General features: G+C 43.0%; 1 protein-coding gene across 11 annotated transcripts in view; it reads right to left on the reverse strand.

Moving 5' to 3' along the window:
- The window catches only part of SH3KBP1 (SH3 domain containing kinase binding protein 1), a 357800-nt gene that overhangs the window by 97146 nt on the left and 241180 nt on the right, over positions 1–19474 (reverse strand). For all 11 annotated transcript variants that reach the window (XM_025372230.1, XM_025372226.1, XM_025372227.1 and 8 more), the window contains one exon: positions 8878–8972. In XM_025372230.1, coding sequence (XP_025228015.1) covers positions 8878–8972 — 95 coding nt within the window. The remainder of the gene's footprint in view (positions 1–8877; positions 8973–19474) is intronic.

The following is a 19474-nucleotide window of genomic DNA, read 5'->3' on the forward strand; positions in this document are numbered from 1 at the left end:
GCTAATCAGGAGGCTGAGGCACAAGAATCACTTGAACCCAGGAGGCGGAGGTGGCAGGGAGCCGAGATCATGCCACTGCACTCAAGCTTGGGCAACAGAGCGAGACTCTGTCTCAAAAAAAAAAAAAAAGGATTTTGGTACTCTCTCCATACATTAGGATTCAGGATGCTAAGAAATCATTTACCCATGCTGCCAAGGATAATCATGATGTATTTTGGACAAAGAGGGTTATTACAAAATAGTGTATATAATATGATCCTATTTTTATTTTAAACTATAATTATGTGCACATATGGAAAAAGTCTGAAAGAAAAATTGCTAAAATATTAAGAGGTATGTGAAGGTGGTAAGGTCACCAGTAATTTTGATTTTTCTTTGTATTTATTTGTCTGTTTTTCTCATTTTTTTCCCAAGAGTAGGTGTTATTTATACAGTTCTAAAGTACTACTTAAAAGTGTATCCCGCCAGGCGTGGTGGCTTATGCCTGTAATCCCAGCACTTTGGGAGGCCCAGGTGGGCAGATCACCCAAGGTCAGGAGTTCAAAACCAGCCTGGCCAACATGGTGAAACCCCATCTCTACAAAAATACAAAAATTAGTCAGGCATGATGGCAGTTGCCTGTAATCCCAGCTACTCGGGAGGCTGAGGCGGGAGAATCACTTGAACCCGGGAGGCGGAGGTTGCAGTGTGCCAAGATCACGCCATTGCACTCCAGCCTAGGCAACAGAGTGAGACTCCATCTCAAAAAACAAACAAAAAAGTGTATCCCATGCCACTTTCATCTTAGAAGCCTTGTATTTTAATAAAATACAAATATGAATGCAAAGAGCTTTGAGATACTGAACAAGACAGGAGTTACACAACTATAATACATTACTTTCATCCTAAGAAAAGCTAAAATAAATAATGAAAAGGAATTTCAGGGGAAGTACTGACCTTAATTTCAGGACAGTTCAATATACCAAGAAAGAACATTCAGTTACCAGACATTTGTCTTTTCATCTTCTTCTAATAACTTATCATAGCAATAACTATGATTTAACCTTTAAAAAAAATATTGTGCGTGTAAAGACAGAGTCTCTCGCTATGTTGCCCAAGCTGGTCTCAAACTCCTTGGCTCAAGCGATCCTTCTACCTCAGCCTCCCCAAAGTGTTGGGATTACAGGCGTGAGCCACTACACCTAGCCCTGTGATTTAACCTTTATGTTTCCAAAGCACTTTTAGACACAACATGTCATTTAAGTCTCAGAACACTGCTATCAGAGTAAATATAAATAGAAAGGGTGGAGACAGAAACAGAAAAAAAGGGGGAATTTCTCTAATTCCTTAAGATACCTACAGATTTTTTTCTGTGTGTTGCAGAGGGGAAAAAAAACTGTCCCAAGATGGGGGATTACTGATGTCCTGCCATTTAAGCACAGCATTCTGCAGAGATATGACAATTATGTTGAACAAACACAGGATCTCTTTAGACAGTTTTATATAATTTGTGTAGGCATATGAACCTGGGAATTTACATCAGCCGCAAACTTATCTGTCCATGATACAAAGGAAAAATCTATAATAATGGCCATCAAAATGTTGGGGTGGCATTTCATCGACTGTCTACTAGTAAACTAAAAAGATATTTTCTCCTACCTCAAGCCCTATGTTTACCATCCTCAACTAATTTAAAACTATGTCTGTGTGATGGTAATGATTCTTCTCACTGGTCCCAGTGTCCTGGCTACTTATAAAAGAAAGATGAAACAGCAACAAATTGTATTCCTTTGGATTTCAAATGCTCTGAGGAGGGGATACATTGTGACTTCTGTCTAGAATAAGGACATAAGCAGTCTAACAAGATAGGCCGTGCTGCAAGAAATACATTCTATGACATAAATGACTCATTTGCTCAACACTGACATTTTCCAAATGTCTATAAACCCAGATGATCCCAGACCTATGCTTAACTTCTTCATTCACTCATAAAACATGTCCATCTAATGGGTCTGTCAGCATGTCATCATCTTCAGGGTGACACCTGCTAATTTACTCCTCACCCTTGGAACCACATTTAATCCTACCACTTGAGCTCCACTAAAAGCTTCAGCAGTTCAGAGAGAAAGGGTCAGGGCCAGCAATCGATTTAGCTGATCGGCTTTCTGCCTACCAAGCTAAGGATCTTGCTTGAGATTCCTAAGGCCACTTCTCTTTGTGAAGGCAACCTTATTTCCCTGTGGGGTGGGAAGCAAGGAATTCTGAAAACATTTTTCTCATGAATACATGTTTCATTTCATTAATGAATTAATGGGAGGGAGGCAGGAAGGGGAAATAAACATTAGAACAAACAAAATAACAGAGTTGATCACAGAATGTCTTAGGAAGGACCTCAGGACTCCCGCTTGCCTTTTTTTTTTCTTTTTCCCATGACAGCAAGTGGAAAGCTAAGTGGCAGCCAGGCTGGGAAGAAAAGAGGAAGGAAAAATACTCTGGGCATAGGAAGAAACTGGAAGAAAGCAGTTAGGGAGGTGGGCCTCAGGCATAAAAAGAACCAATGTCAACCCTGAGCTGAACTCATCATTCCCTCTGCATGGACCATCATTTCACTCCTTTAGAGGTGACAGTGGACTCATACAGTCATGGATGATCCAGAAACCACCACAGTGATGTCCTGACCCTAACAGATTGGAAACATAGATTTCAAAATGCAAGCATCAGCAACAAAGGATGGGGTGATGGCATGGTAATATTGTTTTTCTGGTAAGTAACAATGATAATGTCATTACCTTAGAAAGGAAACTCCACAGACACTTGCCCTGGATATCCAGTAACAATGAGGACTCTCAATGAGTAGACAAGAGTCACCTCTGGGAGTGACTCAGCCGCACAGGAAACACGAACTCCACCCACAGATACCACCTTGTCCAGCCCCCAAGTTCCAAGAGCACTTGGCCCAGGGTCAGCAGATGCCTCTGACCTGGCTCAGACACTGACTTGCTGGGAGTCCCTCGGGAAAGCTGCTTCAGCACTCTGGGCCTCTGCTCCTCCTCTGTAATCTGGAGAGAACACACATGGTCCCACCTAATTCCCAGGGTTGCTATGAAGATGAGGGGAGATGCTGAGCTCCGGGCAGACTCCTGAGGAAAGGGGAATGGTGATGATGGTCCTGGGCTCTTGCTGCCAGTGGTCCAGAATCCTGTGCTGGGAAGCTGTGGTCCTGGAGAAAGATCTAGCTATTATTAAGTTAATTAAATGTTCAACTGTTGTCTGGGACAGGAGGGAGGAAAACATGTTGAGGTAGAGATGAAAGGAGCGGTTATAACTGTGCCCTCACAGCATGTCTAGCTCCAAATACTTGGGGTCCCTACAAAGAAGCAAAATTCCTGGTTTGAATTTTTGGTTCACCATTGTATCCCAGCATTTTGCACAGCTCCTGGCACACCACAAATATTCTTCAATGTATGAATGAATGAATGAGCGAATGAACGTTGTGAGGGGAAGAGGACAGGGTGCAAATTAAAATCGCTGTCAATAATCTTCAGTGGATAATCCTCATGGTCCAAGGAAAGATGACTGTACTACTGTGTTGGGGATGCCACTAACAGTCCTTAGCTAATATTCTGGGTCTCCCCTTTATCGTGGTTGGGGGCACAGGGTCTCACTCTGTCCCCCAGGCCTGAGTGCAGTGGCACAATTATGGTTCACTGCAGCCTCAACTTCCTGGGCTCAGGCAACCCTCCCGCCTCAGCCTCCCAAGTAGCTGGGACTACAGGAACACAGCGCCACACCTGGCTAATTTTTGTATTTTTTTGTGAAGATGGGGTTTCACCATGTTGTCCAGGCTGGTCTTCAACTCCCAGGCTCAAGTGATCCTCCCGTCTCAGCCACTCAAAGTGCTAGGATCACAGGCATGAGCCACTGAGCCCAGCCTGGGTCCCCTCTTTCTCTAGGGTGTGTCTATCAGTTTCCTTCCATGAACATTAATGCTCGCTAATATTGCCTCTGTCCCCTTCCCTCCATCTCTACGACTCCATGATTTTGACCAATAATGTTAGCTTTCTAAGCGTTGATCTTGATGTCATCAAATAGGCTTAAAACAATGAAGACATGGGGGTTGGGTATGCTTTAAGGGTAAAGACACAACTACCCAAGGAAGACTGTTTGATAAGAAACACCTAAAGGTCCTTATTTACAAAGGGATCACGGAGGAAGCCTTCCCTCCTAGGTTAGCAGGAGCTGTGAGGAACAGCTGTAGCTCTGAGGCCAGGAGGCTTTGGCCAAGAGTGGGAACATGGCCCCTCTCCATAGCTGGGCTCATTCTGCCCCAAGCAGCAGCAGCCACAGCATGGGACATCTTCCAATGGCCATCTCACCCTTGCAGCTGAGCCCTGGCATAGCTCCTGCCAAGCTGCCCTCAGCCCTTCTCCAGGAAGCTTCTCCAGTTGGGAATGAGACCCAGAAGCTTCGGAACCTTTTCAAACACACTCTGAGCACAAATCAGGCAGGCAGGGATGGGGGTGGTAGGAACACAGACGCGGGAGTTATTTTTGAGTGACTGGAAATAAAAGCTAAACACAGGTGTGTTCTTCACGAGTGGAAACGTTCCCAAATTCACAAAAATTCTTTATAAATAAACTAGAAAACAAACCATTCAGGTTGCACATTTCCTCCTGGTTTCCAGGGACACACAGAAATAGTTTGGGTCTTTGCATATTATTTCAGGAACTGCAGAGGGCTTATACACACCCACTAAAGGTGTCTGACTCATTTTCTAGAAAGCCACATGAACTGACAATCTAGGGCTAAAAATGAGGGCAAAGCCTGCTCTGTGACTCCCGCAACAGCATAGAAAAGCAGGGCAAAGGGAAACCACCTTCACTGACACCAAAGTAAATGTCAGAGGAACTCGGGGTCTATCAGGAACCTCTACAGCGAACACAGAATTTAGAGAACGGCAATTCAGGTCTTTCACCTCAACTCCTACATCCAATAAATATGCGTATCAGAATGCATATTAAACAGATCATGGTGAAACCATTCATTTTGTAATAGCAATAGTATACAATCATCTCAATGAACTTCTGGGCAATTCCTAACTTAGAGGAAGAGTAACAATTTTCTATAATGTCAGCAGGGTTTTACAGGCTCCGACTCCATTCTTCCCACTTTCAGCAAGCAAAATATTTATGGCATGTTTTCTTTCCAAATTCTTGCTAAAATCTCCTCCACTGTGAATACTTAACGATTTTAGGTGGATTTTTCACCATTTTAACCTACTTAACGTCATGGCATTCCAGCCTCAGCAGCAAACTGGGCTCAGACACAAGAGCCCTTCCATTCCCATTTCCAAGGCCCAAGAAAGAGCAGCCAGGGTTGAGTGACAATTCCTAGAATTATGGGTGCCACTGACAGACCGCTCCCTGCCAGAGTAAATCCTCGCAGCAGCCCTGTGAGGTCAGCTTTATGGACCTTGCTTTATGGCTGAGGAAACTCAGGCTCAGAGGGGGTAAGCAACATGCCCAAAGAGACACAGCCAAGAACAGTGGAGTTGGGATTCAAACCCTGGTTATGGGAGCTGGTGGCCTACATGGCACTTGTCATCTGAACACATCACTTCCAGCAAAATGGAATGCTAGGTTAAGGCTGGCAGGCATTTTATGGAAATAAAAGTAAAAATCCGCACAAGCACGGGATAGCAAGAAATCTGATTTCCCAGCAGGTTGTATAAAAAAATAATAGAAGCAAAATGATAGAGCCCAAAGGATTTTCTTAAGCAGCAAGCTCTAAATGGGCCCAAGCAGCATGAGTTAAGACTGGCTGTGTGATTAGCTATCAAAAAACCCCCAGCAAACTGGAAGCCGGGTGCAGTGGCTAGGCCGGCTGCAGTGGCTCATGCCTGCAATCCCAGCACTTTGGGAGGCTGAGGCGGGTGGATCACTTGAGGTCAGGAGTTCGAGACCAGCCTGAGCAACATGGTAAAACCCCGTCTCTACTAGAAATACAAAAAGTAGCCAGGCGTGGAGGCATACAACTGTAATCCCAGCTACTCAGGAGGCTGAGGTGGGAGAATCGCATGAACCCGGGAGGTAGAAGTTGCAGTGAGCCGAGATCACACTGTTGCACTCCAGCCTGGGCAACAGAGTAAGACGCTGTCTCAAAAACAAAATAAAACGAAACAAACAAAAAATAGCGATGTGGGTAGGTGGAGGTCATCTCGGGCATCAGGAACATGGTCTGAGTCAAGTTAGTCAGGACACATGAGCAGGAGGGGCATATACAGGGGGTACCTGCAGAACAGTCACATGGACCAAGGCCACCAAGACAGACTGAGGCCAGGCCAGGTGAAGGAGTGCTAGGATCATCTATCTGGATTTTACAACAAAGAAAAAGAAAGTTACTAAAGATTTTGATTGGTGCAGAAGGGTAAGTGAGCACAGCATTGTTAGAGAATGACAAAAAGAAGGGGCTGAGGTGCTAGGGATGAAGTGGGTAGGGGACACTGGAGCAGGGGGAAACATCCCTCCATCCTTCACCACCCCAGGGCTCTCCTCCTGACCAGGTGCTATGGTTGGTGCTAGAGAAAGGAAGATGGAGGAAGCCTGGTCCTTGCTCACCTGGCCTGGACAGATGCAGAACAACTCAAGCCTGTGCTCAGCTCTGCAGGGCAGGAAGTGGCAGGGATGGAGAAAGGCTTGGGGGTGGGAGCAGGGTGGGACTAGGAGGACCAAGTGTCAAAATGGTGATATGAGAACTGTAGGCCTGAGGAGTCGGATCAGTGTGAAAGTCAGGTCAAGAGACCAAGTGTACAGCGGAGATGACAATGTCACGTTTTGTAAATATAATATTAATAGCAGTGCACTACTTCAGTTTCTAAACTGCTTCCAGATACATTAATCTATGAAACTAGAAAAATGGGACGTAACCTTCAGGACACTCTTGAAAGCAGCCTGCCACATCTACCTGTTCATTTATCTGTACCATGTGGATGGGACCGATAGATACTCCCTTTCTGACTAAGGTCGTTAGAAAAATCACATTAATTTTTATCAGACTGGATCTCAGGCTGGGAGGTTAGGAGCAAAATCATCAAGATGAATGTGTGCTAATTATGATATGTATTCAATTGGAAGGACTGGAGTATAATATGTTAAAACAGAAATAGATGTGTTTCTTTTCTCAAACCTCATTAAATATTACTGACATACCAGGTTTTCAACTAAAAAGAGGCTTCCTCTCTTCCAAAGACAAAACAAAAACAGGCTAGTGAGTCCCCCGCCAACCAACTGCAAAGAATAGCAGTTATTTAATTCTCTGGTCACTTTATCATCACGGGGGAAAAAATTGCTCTAGTCCTTTCCCAGCATTTCTAAAACCAAATTATCTGTGCTAATTATTATAGCATTCGTATTGTGCTTCACATCCATTTAACAACTTCCTTATTCTGCTTGTTTGGTTACAGGTCTGATTAAAAATAGGAAATGCACTGTGTATCAGAAAGCAATCTGAAAGAGACAGAAAAGAACCACTTCTGCCTCATTTGCAGAAAACAACAAGGGAAGCATTCTTCCCCTCATTTCCTCCTGCCATGTTCAACAGAGACATACCGAAATAACTTCAGGGGAGAATACTTTACAGGTAAAAAGATGGACGAGTTCTTGGATGATCTGCAAAACAGGGAATGATTTGCTATTCCGGAAAGCATTATATACTCCATACCACCGACATATGGAGTCCATGAGAGGACCAGCTTTCTCCCTAAAACTCCTGACCTTTGGCAAGCTACTTAACTTCTGGGGTCATTAGTTCCCTGGTATCTTTGGATTAGGCTCTTAAAACACACAATCTCTAAAGCCATGTCTTAGAGGTAACCTCTTGATAACAAAGGTAAATCTTACTGATCACCTTATGGACAAGCCTTGAGGGAGGGGTAGGGCCAGGCGACACCACAGTCCCCACCCTCTTAGTAATGGTCAGAGTTGGCGGGACCCTGGGCCTACCCCAACTCTACGTACCTGCAATCTCTTCCCCTTCCCTGCATCCTCCACCCTGCCAAGGCTTCCCAGCCCTGGGAGAGCGCAGGCAGCCACAATGGTCTCCCAAGTCACACTTGTGCTAAGGTAACTGTGCTAAGTTCCCTGTCACTCCCCTGAATAAATAAAACCACCATACACATCTTCAAGACCGTTCAGCTTCTCACCATATTTGACCATCACAAAAATGCTGTTCTTCAGAGAAAAAGTCATATATTCTAGGTATTGCTTAAATAATGTATCTTTCAACCACCTACTTGGTGAGTACCACAGAATGAAAGCACACACAGTACACAGCCAAGGCCCTTGTTCAACTGCATCACTTCACACAGATCTTATAGCTCTCTGTTTATTTACAGGGCTCTGGCTCTAATAATAATAAAATCATTCAACCTTCTTAGCCCAGAGGAGACAGGAAAAATTCTCTCAGGCACTCTACCTGTCTTTGATCTGAACAGCAAACATTCTTTAAGCGTTTTCTGCCTGTGAGGCATGACCAGCCTTTTTTAAAAACTCCTCCTCCAATACCTCACGACACAGAGCTCTGCAACCTGGCTGCTGTGGAGGGCAGGATCTCCAGCCAAGCAGGCTGCCTTTTGGGTTATTCCTTCTGGAACAGACTTTTCTGAAGGACCATGCAAATCTGCAGCTGGCCCTAAGGCAAACAAATCTATTCTCGTCTCAAGGAATGCATTCACCTGGATGCTGGGCTTAGCTTGATCAAAAGGAAAGATGCAAGATTCTTCCTCACAAGTTCAGGACTGAGAAAACCAAGCTTTCAAGCGCTGAAGCAGAAGCTTGTACTGTCCAGTCAACACCCCAAAGCAGTTTGCGGTTTAGAAGGTAGGAGACAACCTTTGTTTACCTTATTGATGAGAGTGACTATATCTCCTTCTTTGATTGTCAATTCATCATCATTCTGTGCCTCATATGGAAATATTACTTTGCAGTAATCCTTGCCTATAAGAAAAACAGAAAACATAACCTTTAAAATGCTTTATCTAATGAGCTGGCCCAGGAGAAAATGTTCTCTATCACATTAAGTTCAGGGAAAGGCACACTTAACAGGTAGCATATTACTGCTGCATGAAGAAAGGGTGACCCTCAGGAAATGACCCGAGAGTGCTCATTTTTGGCTCATGTATATTTATTGGCTTCCATTTTTTCCCCTTACAAATCATGTGACATCATGAGATGCCACTGACTGCTTTACTTTTCTCTGGCAGAAAAGTAAAAAGGTTTCCTTACTCAGGAAAACAGACATATACCATTTTATATACTCTTCAAGTGCATGCATAAACATATATAGTCTACAGAGGGCAGAAAAAACCTTAAGTTTTGCCTCACTGCCTTTTTCCACACATTACTCAATTAGAAACAAGGTATTTATATATGTTACAAAGCTACCAGGGTACATAAAACAATAAAAAATTACCCCATTATGGTATGTCTTAAGAGACAAACGTCAATATATTTCTGTGTAAGCACATGCCAACCATAAACAGCCAACAAGTATTGACTGAACATTCTTTACACACATATGTGTGGGGGTGAGCTTGTTCAAATATGTCCCATGGCCTTTCTGTGGGAACCTCCCTATGCATAGATGGCTGTTCCTTAGCAAAGAGATACAATAGCCCTCACCAAAGAGGGAAAACTACTAAGGCCACTAAAAATCAATTTAAGTATGTTCTGAATTACATGCCTTTGAAAGTCTATGTGCCGTTAAATCATCTCTATTTATCTGAAAGCACAAATTATGAAGATAGTGAAAACATTTGTAAAGTATTTCAGAAATGGAGACTTGGAAAACTAGGCTTTGATGATTCAGGACAGAAGGTGGAAAGAAAAATTCATGAGAATTAGTATCTACTGGGAGAGGCATCGATTATTCTGCATCAAAGTCAACAAACCTAATGGCTTTGAATGGCCTTAGATATTTCCCAAGCATCAGGCCCATTTCTGCAGACAGATCACAACCTAGAGCTATGTCTTAGAGGTAACCTCTTGATGACAATTATATTGTCCCTAGTGTAATTTATATTACTGAAATGTGTTTCTTTATTTTGGTTAACATCCCAACAACCAGAGATTGTGACATGTAAAATAAAAGCAATTAAGAAATTCATAATACAGATACACTGTGGTCTAGGGTTGGGATAGGACAGAGAACAGAGGGAGGAAGGGGAAAGAGCGAAGGGAGGAGAGGCAGTATTCACTTTGCTTTTGTGCAGTTGTTTTCATATTCTGTACAATGGCTTGAAGGTATTAGTTACATTCCCTATCCTAGTGTTGGAAATTTTCCATCTTGGGTATTCTGGGCCTCTGATGGCTTGTGCCCCTTAACCTGTGCTGAGGGGCAATAGTTCTAAATCCCATCAATACCATATTCCTAAACCCACACAGTTACCAATGTTCTATCTCTCTTTACTTAGTAATAGCAAACCTCCCCAAATCTGAATTGGTCAAATGTTCTAAAGAGACAGAAGAAGTTAAAACATCTTTAAATTGGATAATGACAGCTCCTCACCAATTTTCCTATTGACTGTGCTAGTGAAACATGACTGCCAACCTCAAAACTTACAACAACACAAACACAGTATTATTGAAGAACTGCACTACAGAGTCCTGGCTTTAAGAATAATTATTTGGATGGAAATCATGGAGCCATTTTTACAAAGAATACAGAAACCCACAGCCAACAAAGAAAGAAGGAACAGGTCATGTTTCTGTTCCCTTCAGTCAAAAAAAAAGTTAATGAAGTGTAACAGAGACTGTTGGTTAACATCCCAGGAGACATTCCCCACCCTCTTCCTAGTTCACAGAATCCTAATTTGTTCAAGCATTATATTCAGGAACATGGAACCCTCTCACAGCCCTGGGGATAAAGCAAAATATGTCCAGGCAAATAATGTTAATCTCACTCTCTTTTGTGGGTGATTGGTTTAGGGATGGGCATGTGCTCTATTTCCAGCCAATGAGATGTGAGAGGAAAACTGCTGGGAGTGGGAGAGGCTGTTAGATTTTTTTTTCCTGGTGTGTGTGTGTGTGTGTGTGTGAGAGAGAGAGAGAGACACGGAGAGACAGACAGGCAGACTTGAGGAAGAGAGTTGCCCCTGCCATTCTCCTTTTAACAATTTTATCTTTGTTGGACGTCAGTACAGTGTTTGGTGCTATTGAAATAATATTTCAACTGCAAGAGGAATGCCAAGAAAAATCAGTGGTAATTTGATGAGTTTTAATAAATTTATACAGTTGTGTAACCATCACCATAATCCAGCTTTAGAACACTTCGACTGTGCAGCTATGCTGTTTTATGTGTAAGGCATTAGACACAGAATTATCTGGAAAGCACCACTGTTAGAGAAAAAGAGGAGATACTGGTGCCAGGGGTTGCTGTAGCATGTCTCAGCTCTCTTTGCATCCCCAGAACCTGATACAGAGCTCCCACTCAATGTTTCTTGATGATCTCCAAGTGACCCCTATAAAGTGGAGGAACACTTGGAGGCGCCACAAGGAGGAGGAGGAGGAGAGAATTGTGGGCCAGAAGGCAGGATACTTGGGACTAGGTTGGGTTCCCAGCTGGGCTTTCACAAGCACATGACCTGAGACAATCACACTACAACTCTGGATGACTTCAGTGTCCTCAGGTGTAAAATCAGGGACCAGCGAAGGAGGGGAGAGAGGAGAGTCTGGTTAACTTCAGCAGGACACTTAGCAAATTTCAATGTATTCCAGAGCTCAAATACAAAGCAACTAAAACAGAGCTGTTTTGGTTGGGGGAGTAGGGCTGTCCCATCTCCCACCCAGGTCCCCAAAGACATGTCAGTGAAGCTGTGAGGGCTCCAAGGGGCACACTCGGCTAGACCTGAGTTCCTGGCAGCTCTGACTTTGAGCTATGATTTTTCATGACTCTAGTCACAGGCACTATCACCCAGAACTCCTGACCAAACCCAGCAACCATTAGCTTCACATGCTTTAATTTATTAAGATATATTTTAAAATAGGAATTTATTTTTACTGATGAGGCATTTGAGCCTGAATTCAATAGTATTAGAAAATAAAAATATTTCTGGATAAAGAAAATGTGTTACCATGGAATACTATGTAGCCATAAACAGGAATGAGATCGTGTCCTTTGCAGGGATATGGATGAAGCTGGAAGCCATCATCCTCAGCAGACTGACACAGGGACAGAAAACCAAGCACCACATGTTCTCACTCATAAGTGGGAGTTGAACATTGAGAACACATGGATACAGCGAGGGGAACAACAGAAGCCAGGGCCTGTTGGGGGTGGGGGATGAGGGGAGAAAACTTAGAGGATGGGTCAATAGGTGCAGCAAACCACCATGGCACACATATACCTGTGTAGCAAACCTACATGTTCTGCACATGTATCCCGTTTTTTTTTTTTTTAGAAGAAAGAAAAAAATATTATGTTGCATTGGATGTATCAGTGACTTTAAGACACTCAAAACTGTTATTTGCAAAAAAATTATTAACTCTGAGTCTGTGGTTTTAATGTTAAAGTATATGGAACAAAGATGTTCCTGATTTCCACTTAAATATTTATTGAACCACCACCATGAAAATGATATTGTCAATTTGGGGGACTGTAATATACAAGTAAGCCCAACCACCCCCTCCTGTCCCAGCATGGAAGTGACAGTCTAATTCTTGGAGAAAAGCAAGGGGAGGAGAATGGCAGAAAGAAAAGACAAACCCATGCATACACATAAACTCACTATGATGGAATATTGTTGTGTTTCAGAGAAAGGCAAGATTACATTCAGGAGAAAGTTCTCAAAAGAGGAGGCATTTGATATGTCTTAAGAAGGGTATAATTCCAGATCCTTTGGACGTGGGAAGATTATACATTTTAAATGAGTATTGGACAGAGTTGGAGAAGAAGGGAATGAAATTAATTTTGGAAGGCAGGCATTTTCCATCTATTCATCAATTGGATGGATTTAATTAGAGATCAAATAGGAATGAATAGACACACACACACACACACATACACACACACACACACAGAGAAATAAAGCACAATTTATCCAGCAATTTGAGATGATTTTGTCTTTTTTCTTTAGAAAGGTTAAAAATGACTAATGAATTAGCATAAGACTGAAATCCTAAATCAGTTCTTAAACCTTTTTTGGTCTTAGAGTCCTTTAAGAGTCTGATAAAAAGCAATGACTCTTTCCAGAAAAAAACCCCACAACACAACAAACCGTACACACACACACTCAAATGTGCAGAGAAAATGTATATAATATCAGAAGATTTGAGGACCCCAAAGCTGTTAGTTACCTAGTTCCCACATCAAGAGCCACTGTACTAATTATTGGCTTTCAAATTTTAAGAAGCTTGCTCTACTAAAATCACCAAAAAGTCCAGTCATGATTTACACACTCCCCCAAAAACATCATTTCAATCTCTAAACTTTTAGAAATTTACATAATATTAAAAACAGGCTGTTAAAGGAATTGAACTCACATGCCCACATCACATGACTGCCTGCAGCTAGTTTTATAATCTATTCAATAAAAACAAACCAACTTCAAACAAACAAGCAAAAACCCTCTCAGCTTAAAAAAAAATAAAAGCAGAACCAACAGAATAAATATATCAGCAAGCTGAACACATACGGAAGGAAATAACATTAAATCCAGGACAACTTTGGGCTCAGTTTTAGGGTATAAAGATCAAAACCCCATGTGTCATGGGCAGATTCTGGTAGGAAGCCTTCCAGAGCTTTAAGCAGCATTTGGAAAGTACTAGGTCACATCTAGAACTGGAGTTTTCCTTTCCCTTGGGACAGTACAACAAAAGTATCAAGCTCAGGGATAGTCTAGTTTCACCAACATCATAATCAGAAATTCTCTCGTTCAACTGACAAATATTATCTCAGACACTACTGCTTGGTAATCCCTCATTCAGAACCCCTGCGGACAGGATTATTCAGATTTTAGAAAGGAAATATACTGCATATACCATATAATATGTAACATCCTCAGCTAGGGGCTGGGGCTGCACCCAACCATTAAAATTCTGCAGTAAATGGATGACTGGTCACTCCAAGTGGGAAAAATAAAGACCATGAATAGACATATGTCAGTCCAGAACAAGTTTTATCACCCAATGAGTAATAACACATTTTAGTTTTCAGAGCTTTTTATATTTTGGAATTGCACATAAGGGTGTGAACTTCTATTATGTTCTAGGAAAGAGAAATGAAGGTAAATAAGACACTATCTGCTCGAGGAGCTCAAGTAGCAGAAAAGGGTATGTATATATACAATGTTGACCAGACAACAGTGAAGACAGGATGAGAGTCATGCATTTGGCTTAAAGTATCAGAGTATCTGAAATGCGACAATCACTTCCCAAACAAGAGACTCAGGATCTTGTCAGAGAGGAAGAAAATGACAGTGAGCTTTGTACAATGTTCTAGGACACTGACCAGAGGAGTAGGATTGGGGCGTGTTTCCCAATCAGTCATCCCTGATAAGAATTTTGTGGGGCACCTGTTCATTCTATTACCTTCCCAGACCTCTTCCCTGCAGATCTGAATCTTCAGATCTGAGGTGGGACCACGAATTCATTTACTTAACACACACTCTGGTGATTCTCATCATCAGGGAAGCTTTAAAAATCTTAGTCTGGCCGGGCACAGTGGCTCACGCCTGTAATCCCAGCAATTTGGGAGGCTGAGGTGGGCGGATCACGAGGTCAGAAGCTCGAGACTAGCCTGACCAACATTGTGAAACCCTGTCTCTACTAAAAATACAAAAATTAGTCGGGCTTGTTGGTGGGTGCCTGTAGTCCCAGCTACTCGGGAGGCTGAGGCAGGACAATCGCTTAAACCCGGGAGGCAGAGGTTGCAATGAGCCGAGATTGCACCACTGCACTCTAGCCTAGGCGACACAGTGAGACTCCGTCTCCCAAAAAAAAAAAAAAAAAAAAGCCTTAGTCTAGGTCAGTGGTTCTTAGGCTTGAGTGGGCATTGGCATCAGGTGGAGAGCCCCACCCCCAGGGGTTCTGATTCTGTAGGGCTGGTATTTGCATTTCTAACAAGTTCCTAGGTGATGCTCCTGCTGCTGCTAGTTCTGGGACCACGCTGTGAGAACCACTGGTCCAGTAATGGGTATTAGCAAATGTTTAATTCCAGGAAGGTGCAAAACAGTTGTGGGGACCTGGAGGGTGGACCAGCATGGTGGTAGCACTGGGGATGGGTGTGCCATATGCTAGATTTAGACAGGAACTCCAGTTCTGGGTCAGATTCTGAGGATCTGGGGCTAGTGAGGAGTAGTGAAATACATACTAGGCTTGTTATCTATTCAGTAAATAACAACTGAGTGTCCACTGCATGCCAGGCAGCAGGGATGCCACAATGCCCTCTTGGGGCTGACTACAGTCTATATCAGCACTTTGAAACTAGGGTTTCCCAGGAAATATTGACAATACCTGGAGACAATTTTACTTATCAAAACTTGGCAGGGAATGGGGGTTCATTGCTACTGGCATCTAGTGGGTAGAGGCCAGGGATGCTGCTAAATATTCTACAATGCACACAGGACAACGCCCACCAACAGACAATGATCCAGCCCAAATGTCAATACTGCCGAGGTGAAGAAGCTGTGGTCTACATTTAAATTCAGATGGGAAATGAAACACGATGTGTCTGTCAGTATGTCTGTCAACGCCAACCCAGTGTCTTCCTTTATGGAGAAGCTGACCATAACTCTAAACAACTACCTTCGGTCTCGGACGCTGTTGGGAATTTGACTTTCAAATTATTTCACAAGTATGAATTATGACACCATTTAACCTCCTCTAAAAAGAGAAGTATATTTTAAAAAGAAGAAATGAAAATCTGACAAGCAAAGCCCTTCTTGTCTCTACAGTGGAGCAGAGGCTGGATCACTGCTTCTCTCGATGGTACTTTCTTCTGCTCAGATGAGAAGCTCCTTGGAGAGTCTTTGGGAGAAAGAAAACCTACCAGGAAAACACACAGGGAGTTAACCTTTTTCTCAAGAGGACTGTATTTGAAATGCAGATCTTAAGCCACACAGGTAGGCTGGGCACCCTCCTGGGAAGGCTCCCACTCTGAATCCAGACAGCAATGTCTGTACTGGGGAGCAAGTGATGAAAGGTGCTTCTTAGGAAGAGGTGGGTACCCTTGGGACATCAAGCATGAGGGGCTTCAGTACATGACAGGCATCGGGGGCACTAAAGGGGTGAATACGAAACATGCTGCAGCAAATTGGACGTGCCCAAATACCCAGGCCCAAGAATGAGTGAGTCTGGGGGAGGATATGTGGGCAAAAACACTCAGTCTGAAAAAATAGGATCAGAGTTCCTGGGTATATATTATGAAGCTGAGGAAAACCCAACACAAGAAAGTTGACCCTTCTTTTTTTTCCCCCCCATTTAAACATGTGGTGAGAAAGCAAAAATGAGCTGCACTGAGTAAATAGCAATCTGCCCAGCCATTCTTGAGGCTGGGGCAACAGACACAGATAAGGCCACCTGCAAAGTGATCAGGAAACAGTGTTTCTCCCAAGCATATGCGGTAGTTGCAAAGTGTCCTTAAAAACCCCCTTCTTGGAGTGCTCCTACTTTCTCACTCCCTGACAAAGTCAGGGAGAGACAAACTACCAGAAACTTGGTTTTTAAAAAAATTATATCAGGAAGAATGAAACATTCCACTCTTGCCTGAAGGCACTAAGACACTTGACCCAGAGAAGCAGTCTTCATTTCCAGCCCAAGTGCAGCGCCTCACGTAAAGGGTTTCTGGACACAGCACTACACCACTACATATCTATCTTCACTTGGTAGCTGCCAAAGAAACGGGACCTGAGTCCACCTCACAGTCACGACCTGATGCTGACCCCTTGCCATGCGGCCCTGCTCTGCCTTGAGTCTATGAAAACATCATTTCATTTACATTTCACTAAATTCCGCCCCTTCTCAAAATCTGTAATAACTTTTTTTTTTTTTTAATTTTGCTTTTGCTTGATGTAACATCCACAGGTCCCCTGGTGCGCAGTCTCCCTGGTCAAAATGAGCCAATAAACCCCGTGGTCTTGAGGCAGAATAGGGTCTAGAGGCAGGGAACCTAAGGCCGATTCACTCTGACTTCCTAGAACTAAATCAAAAGGAAAATCCCAACTTTCCACACCTAAGTAACAAAAGGACCAGGGGCTACTCCCTTTGCAAATCCCCCTCTTTTTCTGCATGGCAGATGGAAAATTGAAAGTATCTCTGATTAGTTGCTTTGTGCAACCAATCAGATGTTTGCATAGGAGTGTAACTTTGTAACTTCTCTTCAGCCTCTGATTGGCTGCTTTCCACAACCAATCAGACTGACTGTGGGCCACCATTTCATTTACATAGGGTGTGTATCACGTAACCAATGGGAAACCTCTAGAGGGTATTTAAACCCCAGAAAATTCCGTAACGGGGCTCTTGAGCCCCTATGCTGGTGCTTGCTCTGACCCTGTGGAGTGTACTTTCATTTTCAATAATCTCTGCTTTCGTTGCTTTACTCTTTCCTTGCTTTGTTTGTGCGTTTTGTCCAATTCTTTGTTCAAGACGCCAAGAACCTGGACACCCTCCACTGGTAACAGTCTTAGGCTGATTGGGAGAGCAATGGCTGGTAAGAAGAGAGGGTCTGGCAAACCCCAAGGAACACTGGCAAGCCAAGGAACACCAGCAACCACTGCTAACCACTCAGACCCCAGAACATGCTCAAGTGTCTTACAGGAACAAATGTGTCTCTTTTTTTCCCCCAGCAGAGAGTTCTGTAAGCTGATGTTCTGAACGTGCTTTTGAAAGATGTTCCTTACCATTGTATTTCAAGTTTCATTATATGTGGTTTCCATATACACCTTTAAAAGCTAAATCTACCTGCTTCTGTAGAGATGCATTATGTGCTGTTTTCATACAGCGAATGGGACTGTTTTCCAAGCAGAAAATTTCGTAAGCAAGTGTTTCAAACATATTTTTGAGAGATGTTTCTAGCATTGCATCTCATCGTGCGTGAGAGGTTTACATATAGATGTTTTAGAGCTAAATCTAAGCATACTTTTTAAGAGATACATTATGTGCTGTTTTCTTACAGTGAATGGAACTGTTTTCCGTGCAGAGGGCTCTTAAAGCAGGTGTTTGGAACACACTTTCAAAAGATGTTTCTTATCATTGTGTTTAAGGTCTCATTGTGAGGGGCTTACATATACATCTATATGTACACTTGGCGAAGGGGACCAGTGGCTAATAGCTTTTTTATTTTTATATATATTTTTGAGATAAGGTCTCACTCTGTCACTCAGACTGAGTGCAGTGGCACGATCGTGGCTCACCACAGCCTTGACCTCCTGGGCTCAAGTGATCCTCCTGCCTCAGCCTCCCAAGGAGCTGGGACCACAGGCATGTGCCACCATGCGCAACTAATTTTTTCTATTTTTTGTAGAGACAGGGTCTCACTGTGTTGCCCAGGCTGGCCTCAAGCTGCTGGGCTCAAGAGATCCTCCTGCCTTGGCCCCCACGAAGTGCTAGGATTACAGGCATGAGCCACCATGAATGGTGCTAATAGCTTTTAAAAGACTGTGCAATCTAGAGCCTGATAAATCATAAATCATTTATACTTCTCCATTTGCTCAACCACCATTTTTTATGTGCCCACTGAATCCTTGGCACTTTTCTAGGCTGCATGGTGGGGATATCAAGTAGAAGACACAGCCTCAACCTAGAGGGACCAATGATCTAATGATAGCAACAAGGTTCCATTTGTTGCCATCACAGATGACAGCTCTAAGAAGCAAGTCAATGAACAAAGGGATTGCAAAGGTGGTATGAGTGTCCAGTTAGGAAGTGAGATGAGGTTCAGCAGGGAAAACAGCCTTTGTCCTGCAGTCATAACTTATGCAGAAGCCTGATCTGCCCTGGTACAAATTCTGTCAAGGATTTTTACCCCCAACCCACCTGTTCAACTGGTCTTCTGAATCTGTAAGACTAAACTATTTGTTCAGAAAAATATTCAATAGCCCTTTCTTTGGGCTATTTTTCTATCCTACAGAGGCCACAAATCTGCATCAATTATAATAAGAAAGAGGGAAACTCCAGATGTGGTGAGCTGGAGGAACCTCAGGGCACTTCATTATGAATATTTAGACAGTTTTCCTCTTGTTATGAAAATTATGCCAATCTGTTCCCCAGCATGAGTTTCTGATGAATTTCAATATCATAAAAGCTATTTTTTTTGAGAGGGTGGGGAAGATAATGTTAATTGTTTAAATAAATCCTGATCAGCTGAGTTTCACTTTCACTCAGAAAATACCAACTCATATGAACATTTTTAAAATCATCCCAACTCTTAACCCTGATGTGAGCTAGTATTTTAGCATGCTAAGGAGACAGACGTCTGTGTAGGAAGGAACTGCTCTCTTCTGCAC

The sequence above is a fragment of the Theropithecus gelada genome, chromosome X, assembly GCF_003255815.1.
Source record: "Theropithecus gelada isolate Dixy chromosome X, Tgel_1.0, whole genome shotgun sequence".
Lineage (NCBI taxonomy): Eukaryota > Metazoa > Chordata > Mammalia > Primates > Cercopithecidae > Theropithecus > Theropithecus gelada.